At 55.2% G+C, this 11,361-nt stretch overlaps 2 protein-coding genes and 1 long non-coding RNA gene across 14 annotated transcripts in view; 1 reads left to right on the top strand and 2 right to left on the bottom strand.

Annotated features, from left to right (window-relative positions):
• Nucleotides 1-5,997, bottom strand: MRPL38 (mitochondrial ribosomal protein L38). The gene is made up of 9 exons (XM_077854281.1): nucleotides 5,853-5,997; nucleotides 5,573-5,752; nucleotides 3,379-3,513; nucleotides 3,088-3,296; nucleotides 2,470-2,542; nucleotides 2,308-2,353; nucleotides 921-1,079; nucleotides 541-677; nucleotides 1-368 (listed from the first exon to the last, which is right to left on the bottom strand). Exons 1-9 carry the CDS (start codon nucleotides 5,917-5,919, stop codon nucleotides 232-234), a joined length of 1,143 nt encoding a protein of 380 aa, XP_077710407.1. The 5' UTR covers nucleotides 5,920-5,997; the 3' UTR covers nucleotides 1-231.
• Nucleotides 5,985-11,361, top strand: part of LOC144287037 (uncharacterized) — a 13,977-nt gene continuing 8,600 nt past the window's right edge. For all 3 annotated transcript variants that reach the window (XR_013354962.1, XR_013354963.1, XR_013354964.1), the window contains exons 1-2: nucleotides 5,985-6,438; nucleotides 6,532-9,242. This is a non-coding gene — a long non-coding RNA (uncharacterized LOC144287037). The remainder of the gene's footprint in view (nucleotides 6,439-6,531; nucleotides 9,243-11,361) is intronic.
• The window catches only part of FBF1 (Fas binding factor 1), a 21,694-nt gene continuing 18,292 nt past the window's right edge, over nucleotides 7,960-11,361 (bottom strand). For 9 of the 10 annotated variants that reach the window (XM_077854273.1, XM_077854278.1, XM_077854270.1 and 6 more), the window contains 5 exons: nucleotides 11,061-11,237; nucleotides 10,833-10,970; nucleotides 10,625-10,742; nucleotides 9,748-9,857; nucleotides 7,960-9,224 (listed from right to left, as the gene is read on the bottom strand). In XM_077854273.1, the coding sequence (XP_077710399.1) occupies nucleotides 9,141-9,224; nucleotides 9,748-9,857; nucleotides 10,625-10,742; nucleotides 10,833-10,970; nucleotides 11,061-11,237 (627 nt within the window). In that variant the 3' untranslated portion in view covers nucleotides 7,960-9,140. Of the gene's footprint in view, nucleotides 9,225-9,747; nucleotides 9,858-10,624; nucleotides 10,743-10,832; nucleotides 10,971-11,060; nucleotides 11,238-11,361 lie in introns of those variants that run through there. The other variant, XM_077854280.1, reaches the window with a different exon arrangement.

An 11,361-nucleotide genomic window follows, 5' to 3' on the forward strand; every position in this document is an offset into this window, starting at 1 on the left:
TTTTTTTTTTTTTTTTTGAAAAAAATCATCTTTATTCACATGTCCCATCCCTGCCACTATCCTCAGAGAGCTCTCTTCATTTCCAAAGCCTGGGCCTGAGAAGGCCACAAAGGGGCTGCCTCAGGCAGGGGCTAGAGCCCAGAGCGTGGCCCAGTGGAGTGGTCTTTATTGTTCCTGCTGGTGGGGCCTGAGAGGCTCAGTCCACTTTGAGGTGGGTGGCACTCTGGCCACTCAGTAGATGCCGTAGGTGGGTTCGTGACTGTCCCTATACCGGTCCAGGTAGCGCAGGGGCTGCCGGTGGGGGAAGCGCTTCTGTTTGGGGTGGTAAGAGGGTGGCCGCACAAACTCAAACACGGGCTCCTGCATGTCTGTAGGAAGAGGGGGTATGGGTGTGAACTGCTGCTGGCCCGCGACTGCCCAGCCACCCACCCAAGGAATGGCATGCCTCCCAGGGGCACTTCTCCCTGGCAGGTGTCAGGAGAGTTCTGTGAGCTCAGGCCAGCCGCCCCTGCCCTGTCCCCCAGCCCACTCTGGCCTTACCCAGAAGCTGGTGGAAGATGTGGGTCACTGAATCATCCCAGCGACACTGGAAAAAGGCCAGCCCAGCTGGTGTCATGGCTTCCTGGTGCTTCTTGTAGAAATCAAAAGTGTGGAAGGTCCGCTGGGCCAGCTGGTAGCTATAAGATGAGGAAGTTTTAAGAGCAATGAATGAGACATCAGAGCCCCACACCCCTCCTCCAGCCCCATAGGCAATCCTGAGAAGCCCCTTAGGATCTGCCTAGCATAACTCCCTCTGCCCGTCTCAAGCTGAAGTTAAGAGACAGGAGAACTGAGCACGACAGACCATTCCTGGGGAGGTGGCCTGAGAGGGCAGAGGGAATGTGTATGGGGGGCTACAAGGTTGAGGGGGCATATATTACCAGGGTGAGGGCCGGGTGTCCTCAGAGAAGTCAATTGGCTTATCCTGCTTAAAGAGCAGGAAGGCAAAGCGGTGGAAGCCGGAACCTCGGGCAGGGAAAGGGGGCATGTAGGGACAAGTCTCCTGTCCTTCAGCCACACTGTTGCCTGGGATATTGGTTCTGGTGGGAGGAAAAGTGTTCATGAATTATCACTCAAGGAAGGTGGCAGCAGAAACATTCCCATCCACATTTTCCCTAGATATTGATACCACTCCCTGGGAGGACAAACCCTAAAATGATCTTCATTCAATAGTCAAGCAGGAGGCATGGCTCTGTGAACCCTTGGATAGACTACAAACTTATGAAGGGAACAGTAGGGCCTCAGAGGCTGACAATGGGGGTCCTAGAAATGGTCAGGAAGAGAGTAAGGTCTAGCACCCTGTTTACCAGGCCACGGGGAGCTGGTGGGGTCACCACAGCTATTCAGGCTACAAAGCCATACCACTTGGGCTGCATCTCTCTTTACTGAAGGTTCTGGGGTCTGTCAAGGAGTGTTTGCCAATCCCGACACTACGATGGCCACTGTACCTGCCTTAGATAGAACTCTCTGTGGGGGTCCTGCTGCACAGATTGCTAACTGCAGTTGACTGAAAATGATGGAAACCAACCTCCCAGTCACTGGCTCCAATTACCTAGAAGTTCTAAAGCTAGGGTTAGCTGCCTGACCTCTGCCCCCTGGCTCCAGAGCCAAAGGCCACAGAGAAAACAAAAGTAGCCCAGCATGGGCAGTCCCAGCTGTTAGAGGCCTCCACCGTCCTTTTCCTATCTATACTGTCATAGAGCCCCCTCAGGGTGGCTAACGCATGGGGTGGCATCACCCTAGTTTTTTTTTTTTTTTTTTTAATCACCCTAGTTTTATAGATTAGGAAATGAATTCCCAGAGACCAAGAGGCCTGTGGGAACAGCTAAAGCCTACTGCCTGGTTTTTCTTCCAGACCTGTCTTCAGCCAGTGGATCACAGGCCTCTTGACAGCATCAGGAAGCAGAGGTGAGGGGCTGCCACCTGGGGTGGGAAGTTAATCAAAAGTTCCATAGTTAATCCACAGTGGAGCCGAGACTGAAATTCTGGTGCAGCCCTCTCCAGGATACCAAGGCCTCCTTTTACTTTTTTTTAAAGATTTTATTTATTTATTCATGACAGAGAGAGAGAGAGAGAGAGAGAGAGAGGTACAGAGACACAGGCAGAGGGAGAAGCAGGCTTCATGCAGGGAGCCCGACATGGTACTCAATCCCGGGTCTCGAGGATCACACCCTGGGCTGAAGGCGGCGCTAAACCGCTGGACCACCAGGGCTGCCCCCAAGGCCTCCTCACATGCCTCTGACCTCTTCCCCCATCCCAGGTACTTACACCAGCCAGTGGACGTATTCAGCATCTGGCTCCAGCAAGTGTCCATCTGCACACAAACAGACCCTAGTAACTGCCGGGCCCTGCTGCCCTTCCAGCCTGGCTCAACCCCTGGCTCCTGGGAGGTGAGGGAGGTAGGAGGCCTGGTGAGCCCTAGGTACCTACCCAAGTTGGTGAGCAGCAGTGTCCAATTGGAGCCCTTGTCTGCCTCATAGGTCACCTCCGGGGCCTGGGCAGCCTGGTGGGGAAACAACATGAAAGGTGTCACTCCCAACATGGACAGACAAGCTGCTGGGAATAGGCCTTCTTTCTGGAGGACAGGAGTCTGAGGGAGCTTTGGAGAAGGGAGAACTCACCCTGATCCAAATGTCCCTGACAGTCCTTTGAGGGGCAGGTCAGCAAAAAGAAGCTTATAGAAAGATCCCTGCAGAGTTGCCTAGCCAGCTCTCTATCTGAACCATGAGGTGGCCCTCACATCAATGGACAGGGGCTAGGAGGGCACTCTGATTACAATGGGGTAGTGGCAGGAGTGTGCCAAGATGGAGCTTCTTTTCCCTTCCTCTCATATTCCTTCCTAATTATCATGGTAGAGTTTAGCAGGAAATCCAAAGGGAGAGAAGACAGAGAAGAACAAAACCCCAAACGAGCCTACATGGATGCCAGGCTTGTGCCCTTAACCACCATAAAAACCTCCTCTGTGAGTGTTTCAAGGAGTTGTCTGTGGTCCTGTGGTGGGATATGTCCGTATACACAGTGCAGGGAGGGGCTCGCGTAAGCAGTTACCTCTGCTGGAGTGACCTCATTGCCGTGGTACACGGGCATCAAGTCATCCTCACCCACAGCATAGGCCACATGCAGGGGGACTCGGGGCACGAAGGTGGCACCACGGAACAGATCTCGATAGAGGCCGTAGTATTCAGCCAGACGCTGCTTGTGGTAGGGGCCACAGGTCTTTTCCCACTCGGCCCGCACAGCCTCCATCGGGATGCGTGCTGGTAAGGAATGATGCCCGTTAGGATGCTGGGGTGGGGCAGGGACACAGCAGGGGGGGGCCTCTGCCCTGGGAGGGCTTACCTGTGCCGAGGCGGGCAGTGCGTTCCTCCTCTGAGTTGGCCCGCAGCTCCCGAAGGACCCGTTTCCGCTCCAGCAGCTGTTGGGTCCGGCAGACCTTGGGTGGGGGCAGCCCAATGTCAACCTTATCTTTGGGATCTGGGGAGGAAAATTATGTTGGGAGAAAGTGGGATCAAGTCTCAGCTGCCTGTCCCTACTTAGTCCTTGCACTTGCCCAAGCTCTGCTGCTGGTAAAGCCTACCCTTCAATTCACAAAACTAGATCATACTATGCAGTCTGCTTCACAGTTGCTAAGCAAATTGGATTCGACTGGAGATTGCATTTTCTGATCCCTAAACCAGGCCACAATGTCTAGGTCATGGGACATAGCTGAAGCTAGAAAGACTTAAAGAAGCACTTCTCATACTTTAATGGACACACCATGTAAGTCACCTGGGAAATTTGTTAAAATTCAGATTCTGAATCAGCAGGTCAGTGTGGGGCCTGAAATTCTGCATTCCTAACAAGCTCCTAGGTAATGCCTGTGCTGCCAGTCTCACAACACACTTTGAGTATCAAGGCCCAAGAAGACTTTCGATCCGATATCTTGTTCCATTTACATCAGACAGTAATACTAAGTAAGGTGTGCGGAACCTTCATCAGAGATGGGATTTGCCTAAAAAAATCCAATGGACTGCAATCTTTAAAACAACAATTTTTTGACACAGACACAATTATTTTAATTTACACTGAGGAAACTGAAGCTTAGGCAAGTCTGAGGGAAACTGGAGGACTTTGCTTTTTGCTCCTTTTCCTGCTGTGTGTGTGTTTTTAAATAAACTCTATGCCCAACATGGAGCTTGAAATCATAACCCTGACCCAGATCCCAAGTTGCATGTTCTGGGGATCCCTGGGTGGCTCAGCGGTTTAGTGCCTGCCTTTGGCCCAGGGCGTGATCCTGAACACCCGGGATCGAGTCCCACGTCGGGCTCCCTGCATGGAGCCTGCTTCTCCCTCTGCCTATGTCTCAGCCTCTCTCTCTCTGTCTCTCATGAATGAATAAATAAAAATCTTAAAAAAAAAAAAAAAAAGAGTTGCATGTTCTAACAACTAAGCCAGTCACACACCCCTTTCTGTTAACTATTTTTTGCTAGGGCCCACACCCCCAACTTACAGATGCCTCTTAATATCCCTTGTAAGTAACAAAGAATTGATGACTTCTTTAGAATACAGAGCATCTAGGGAAGAAGCGGGTGAGAATGACCTAGATGAAGCCACCCTATATGTGTTCCAGACCACCAGCTCTAGACATCTCAACGCCAAGATCCTTTGGCTCCAAGGAATAACATTTGGGCCCTCACCTTTGTTCTAACTCGTTCCTGGATGGCTGAGGACATGTGCACTGGACCGCAATCCTCAGTAAATACCTTCAGGCCCCAAGCAAAGAGGAGACTCCCTCCTTTCCTTTCTGAATCTCCCAGGCACTCTGTCCGTACCTGCACTCTTTCTATTCTTTTTTCTTTCTTTCTATACTTTCAAAAAACTCTGCTTTCATCTTCTGCTGGCTCGAGTTTGATTTTTATCCCTCTGTGCATCAGGGATCCTTGCCTAGGTGCCTGGACCTGGCCTGCCAGCTTCAACTCCTAAGATGCGGACTTAGGTTTAAATCAGGATATGTGGATTCCCTGCCTGTGTCCTCCACGATCATAAAACTGCCTCCGTAAATGCTTTCCAGAAGGATGTACTTAGAAATAGGTCGCTCAAGGGCAGGATCCCCGAGTCCCTCTGCCCAGAGCTTTCAAGTTCATTCAGGAAAGAACTGCACACCTACGCGCCAAGCACTACGTGGGGGCAAGGGTCAAACGGCGGTCCAGACAGGCAAGACCCCCGTCCTTAGGGATCCAATGTGGGGAGGGGGCCGGTGAAAAGTGAGTCAGGACAGGGTGTGGCCAGGGCTACACACGGTATTCGAGGGACCTTCTAACACGGAGTGGGGGTAGGGGAGTGGGGAGAGGTCTGGAAGGGGTTTTAGGAGTATAGATAGGCTGGAACAGCGGGGGAAGGGAGTCTTCCAAGTAGAAGAACCAAAAAGGTGTGAAAATCCCTGGTGGGGCTAAAGAGCCCAGGGCGCGCACGTGGGCGCCGGCGCCCCTTCCCCCGCCCCCGCCCCCGCGTCGCGAGGCCGCCGCCCACAGCGCCCGCCCCGGTCGCCCCGCACCTGACTCCTCCCCGAAATGCTCCCGGTAGGTCCGCCACCAGTGGGGGGCCCGCGCCTCCTGCTCCGCCCGGCGCCGGTAGCGGTGGAAGCTGCGGTATTTCTCCAGCCGCTCCAAATTGCTCACATCGATGTCCTCGTTGGGCATCGGCCCCAGAGGGGCGGTCCGGCGGCTCAGGGCGGCTGCGGGCAGACAGCAGGACGTGAGGCCCCGGGCGGACCCTGGGTCGAGCCCCGGGGTCCGGGCCGTACGGGGACCTCCAAGGGCCCCCCCCGCCCTCACCCGAGGTGCTGAAGCCCCGCCACCTCCGGCTTCCATACAGCGCGGCTCGCCACCAGGGCGCCGCCATCTTCCCTCAGGACGGCTGCCCCTCCGCCGCGCCGCCGCCTAGGACCCCGCAGAGGTGGCCGCAGCAGCGCCTGAGCGCACTGCGGAGGCCCCGCCCCCAGATTTGCGTCCTACGCGCCCCGCCCCCACCCGGCCTCCAGATTCCTCCCTCCGGGGCGGCGCGAGGCGGAGGCCGCGGGCTCTGGAAGGCCGGGTGGTGGTGGTGGGGGGCCTGGCCGCCGCGGGCCACCAGGGGGCGGCATACCCCACAGCCTGCCCCTCTGCGGCGACACGCAGGGCCTCGAGGCCCCGGGCGGCAGGCTGGCCGATGACCTGGTGGCTCGGGTTTCTCCGATGTCCTTGCTTTTGAGAAACGCTTGTTCTCTCACTGCCCTAGAACGCTCCAAGAACGGGCTCACTTGGAATTTAGCTGTTTGAGAGGCCTGGACGGATTCCAGCGTGTATCACGGAAGCAAATCCCGAACACGGATGACCTACCAAGCGGACGTGATGCCTCCCCCACCCGTGCCTTTTCTCATTGGTACTTTCCACCCATACTTCTCTCTCTACAGCTGAATTGAGCAATTGAGCATCTGGGTTATGACCTTGACAAGTTTTTTTCTAATTTTGAAAGGAAAAGGACCAGCAAACCAGCTGTAGCCCTGTCTGTGGCCTGGGGTCAAAGCTGACCTAAGGGGAGCAGTGAGCTCCTGGCCACACCTGAATGCCAGGGGGCAGTGATCGGAGCAGCTGTGGCACTGAGGAAAGTATCAGTGTAACCCCGCGGCTGTGGGGCGTCTCTCCCTGGCGGCTTCATAGGCACTGCTGTCCAGTCACACCACCCAGTTGCCCAGCCGGAAACCTTCAACATGTCTCCCTTCCTGACCTTCCATGCCAGGCATCAGGTCCTGTGGGGTCACAGTCTCCTGACCGCCCCCCGCCCCCCCCCCCCCCCCCAGTGCATTCACTCTGCAGCCACAGTGAGGCTTCTAAAGTCAAACATGGGTGCCTGCCTGGTGGCTCAGCAGGTTAGGCATCTGCCTTGGGCTCAAGTCATGGGGTCCTGGGATAGAGCCCTGCATTGGGCTCCCTGCTCCAAGGGGTGTCTGCTTCTCCCTCTGCCCCTTCCCTCACTCGTTCTAATAAATAAATCTTTTTTTTTTTTTTTTTTAAGATTTTATTTATTCATGAGAGAGAGAGAGGCAGAGACACAGGCAGAGGGAGAAGCAGGCTCCATGCAGGAAGCCCCATGCAGACAGAACTTGATCCAGGGGCTCCAGGATCACACCCTGAGCTGAATGAAGGCAGACACTCAACCGGTGAGCCACCCAGGCGTCCCTAAATAAATAAAATCTTAAAAAAAATAAAGCACACACATAGTCTTACTGTGTAGAACAGTGAGTGCATACTCACTGCCCTGAAGGTGAGGCCATACAGACCTGCTTTCTAATTCCACACTCATTTCTCTGTTTTAGAGGCCAAGCTTGCCCCTGTGGGTCTCCCTGCAGGCTGGTCCTATCTGTCAGGGGACTAAGTCAATGCCCGTGCTTACAGCTCTGCAGCTCTTCACACAGGTGACAAGTTATTTAGGTGTCTGTGGAGAGAAGGACCCAATTCTGAGCTTCATGAGGTTTCTCACGGAATGGGACGTGGGACAATGAGACACTGATGCTTCCCTCCTCAGTGTAGGCACCATCCCGAGCAGCAGCTTGGAGATCTCGTACCTCATGATAGCACTTTGTGCAGCGTGCTCTTCTAGAAGGAGACAGTGGAACGAGGTGGCTGAGCGCCTGGGGCTTTGGAATCTGCCCTAGGAGAAGGCTCTGCTATTTGCTGTCACATAGGGCAGATGATTTAATCTCCCTGAGCCTCTGTCCCTTCCTGGGTGAGGTAGGGCTCGTTGTCATACCCTCCTCCTGGTTGTGAGACAGCTAGTGAGGGTATAGACTCAGGAAGGTCCCAGCACCAGCCAGCTTTAGAGCAAGTAACAGCGCTAGAGAGTGAACACTACTAAGAAATAAGTATAAACCCTCGGGAGTCATGGCAAATTGTAACAATTCAGTCGTTAGGAATATAGCAGTTTAATGGGTCCAAGGTGAAGGCTGGAACTTGTTGGTAAATGAAGATCCTTCTAAAGGCTGTTCTGAAGGAGGAGAGAAACTGCGCCTGCTTATACCCTCTCAGCCTTGTCCTCTTCTGCCCTTTGTCCTCCAGTGGAAGGTAAACCAGTCACTGGCTGAGGGAAGCCGCTTCAAGAGTAACCATGGTCATGCTAGTGGAGTCCATCTGTCTCGGGTTTGCTGGAACAAGCCTCCGCCCCCCTCCTGGCGCCCCTGCAGGGAAAAGTGCAAAGGCGCCTTCCTAGGGGTGGGCAGCCTGGATTAGGCCCCGTGGGGTTCCCCATACACTCTACTCTCCTGGGGCAGGGGCCCTCACTCCCTTGTCTTTGTTCCCATCTGCTGTGGCCTCGTATCAGGTGAACAGGACAGAGAGGCCTCTCTCTGGTCCCTCCCCACACCCTGAGTCAGTCCCAGTCCTGCCTCCAGGAAGCCCTAATCACAAGAAGTGACAGGCCAGTGTTTGCGTGGGGCTGGTCAGGGCCTCAGGCAGCTGGAAATGAGGCAGGGAGTTTATGCCAGCCAACCTGAGAGCACAAGATGGCACGGGAAAACCTAGCTGGGCACGGTGCCCTTCCTGCCACCACAACACCGCCCGCCTCCTTGGTCAGAAGCATAGAAGGCACTTCAAAACATGTGCTGACTCTATGTCCCAGTTAGGGAGGAGAGCCTGTGCTGTCTCTCTTGGCCTCTCAGGATGGAGGGCAGGAGTGGCATCTCTCAAGAAGACCCCCTGCCTCAGAAGAGGCTCGGGTGAGAATATCCCCAAACCCTCTGCCTGCTGAGGAGGGGAGGAGTCCACAGGGCCCATCAGACCCTCGGATCTGAGCTGGGAGTCTGGGGGATGGATCTGAGCTGGGATGTTGGAGAACGAAGCTGTGACTGGTAGTGTCGTGGGGCTGAGACACTCTCAGCATCACATCTCCCCAGAGGCCACTGCTCCTTAGGCCCTAGAGGCTGGAGCATGCAGGAGGCACTTGCACCCTGTCCCCAGGAGGAGCTGGAATCAGGCTCTGCGCGCTGTAGAGCTTTCCTCGGGTACCCCCTCCTCGGGGCCAGCAGCCAGAGGGCTGGTGGGAGAGCCTTGCAGGGTTGGAGGCCTCTGCTGAGGAGCCAGTGGCACCCTTCAGGCTGAATGGGATGTCATGTTGTAGGAGGCTTTTTTCAGGGTCTCCAGGAAGAACTGTTCATTCTCCAAGAAGTCACGGTCCTGGAAAGGCACACCTGGGTGAGCAGTCCCCCCTGGCCCCCACCTGTACCCACTTCTGTGAACAGGGATGCTGGCTCATAAGACCCCTTACTCTGGGCCCCCCTCTGCACTTACTCCTACAATGAAGTGAGACCCCTATCGGCGCATGACTTCACCTCTGTACGCTTGGAGACCATAGCATTACCTGCCTATAGGGGTGGTGGGGGATTGGGGGGAGGCTCGCACCACACTGACAGCTTCCAGCACAGAGCCTGGAACGGAGCCTGGAATGCAGGAAGTGCTCCGTAAATGAAGCTATTATTTGGGTCGTGGGGCTACCATGAGGTTCAGTCAAGATGGATGGGTGCAAGCTGCGGCCCACAGAACCAGGCCTGGAGGACAGGTCTCAGTTGGCTCACTGGGGAATCTGCACTATTATCCTGGGGTGGTCCTTTCTGCCTCCCGCCAGTGTGGGCAGAGGAGCCCGGGGCCCAGGCAGTGTGGGCGGCTCAGGCTGGGACCAGCTTCTGCTCGGGACACTCACCTGCTCCGCTGTGTGCTTTAGCAGCACCAGCTTGGCGTGGAGAAGTGAGGGGCCCAGGCCGGTGGGTGGCTGGATGCCCTGGGGGACGGTGGGAGTGGGGGCCACGATGGCTGCAAAGGTCAAGGAGAAAGTCAGGGGCTCTGGCGTCAGTGGGACAGCAGAACAGCTGCAGCTTCCTCCCTACAGCCTTCTCACTACCATGGGTGGCAACCACTGTGCCGACCTTCTGGGTGCTTCCACCAACTCTTAAAAGCCTTTGAAAATGCTCATGGGATCTTACCTGGCAAGTCCAATTCTAGGAATTTATTCAAGGGAAATAATCAGGCACAGGTGTAGGGGTGTATGTACCAACATTTCCACTGGGGTGTTTATCTTAGTGACAAAAAACCACTCAGTAGGGAATCAATAAAAGCATGGAACATAATGGACAATGATGCTGATTAAGAATTACGGTTAAACGCTTCATTATGGATGGGAAAACCTGTTTGATACATAAATTTCTGAATGAAAAAAATCAAGGTAGAAAACATGAGATGAAAAAAAAAAAAGAAAACATGAGATGATCTCAGGTTTTTTTTTTTTTAATCTCAGTTTTTTTAAAAAAAATACACACGCTGCATAGAATGCTAAGCACCAACACGTTAAAAGTGGTTTTCTCTAGAGAGTGAGGTCGAGAGTGACACTTTACAAAGCAGCTTTCCTCTCCCTTATCTCTTACTGGGGTTTCCCTAAGGAACACGCGTGACTCGGTGTAACAAGGGACCAGAGAGCAGACTCTCACAGCCCCTAACTGCAGTGGAGGGGAGCCACCCCTGGCACTGCCCCCATCAGGCCAGCCCAGCCCACATCCCATCCTTGTCCTTGGAAAGCTACTTACCACTCAGGCAGGAGGCTGCAGGGCCATGGGCCTTGGGGAGGAGCACCACGGGGCTGGAGGGCAGGTCCTGTCTGATTCGGTCCAGCCGCAGCCTCTGGTGAGCCAGACTCAGATGCTCCTGTCCCCAACCCCAGAGAGGAGGATGTGGCTGTGGGGGCGGGCAACTGGGGGATGTTGTGGGGGTGGCGGGAGCTGGGAAGAGCCTTGCCTGGTGCATGTGTTGCTCCTGCTGTCGTAGGTGCTCCTGCTGCTGCTGTACCAGCTGCAGTCGAGCCTGCTGCTGCTGCTGCACCTGCCGGGCCTCACACAAGGCCCGCTGCCCCTCTTCGAACTTCTCTGAGGCGACCTGCAGAGAGGTTGCAGTGTCAGCTGGGCTGGCTGGGGTGGGTGCCCAGTCATGTGTGCCCTCTGCCCCCCAAGCCGAGCTGCCTGGCACCTGGCTCATGCTCTCCACCTCCTCAGCGCGGAGCCTGGTACGCAGGGCAGCAGTGCTGACCCTCTCCTTCTCCAGCCGCAGCTCCTGTCGCTCCCGCTCCAGGGCTTCCCTCTCGACTGCCAGCTGCTCCTCCTTGGCTCGGAGCTCACTGGCCCTGATCTTTAGCTCGGCTTGCTCCTGGAAAGACAGCAAAGCCTTGGCTGCAGTCTCCCCTCCAAAAGCAAACCACCCCCCCCCACCCCCGCCTCAACTGGCCTACCCTGCCTTGGTTCCGTGGCTCTGATCCACCCTGACTCGGGGG

Source organism: Canis aureus, chromosome 16 (genome assembly GCF_053574225.1).
Source record: "Canis aureus isolate CA01 chromosome 16, VMU_Caureus_v.1.0, whole genome shotgun sequence".
Classification (NCBI taxonomy): domain Eukaryota; kingdom Metazoa; phylum Chordata; class Mammalia; order Carnivora; family Canidae; genus Canis; species Canis aureus.

What these genes read in the sequence shown, in the direction of transcription:
- MRPL38 (XM_077854281.1), bottom strand. Translation starts at nt 5,919, where the DNA reads ATGGCGGCGCCCTGGTGGCGAGCCGCGCTGTATGGAAGCCGGAGGTGG. An exon ending in GCGGGGCTTCAGCACCTCGG is followed by an intron (nt 5,753 to 5,852) that starts GTGAGGGCGGGG and finishes GTCTGCCCGCAG; the next exon opens with CCGCCCTGAGCCGCCGGACC. An exon ending in CATCTTCCACCAGCTTCTGG is followed by an intron (nt 369 to 540) that starts GTAAGGCCAGAG and finishes CTCTTCCTACAG; the next exon opens with ACATGCAGGAGCCCGTGTTT.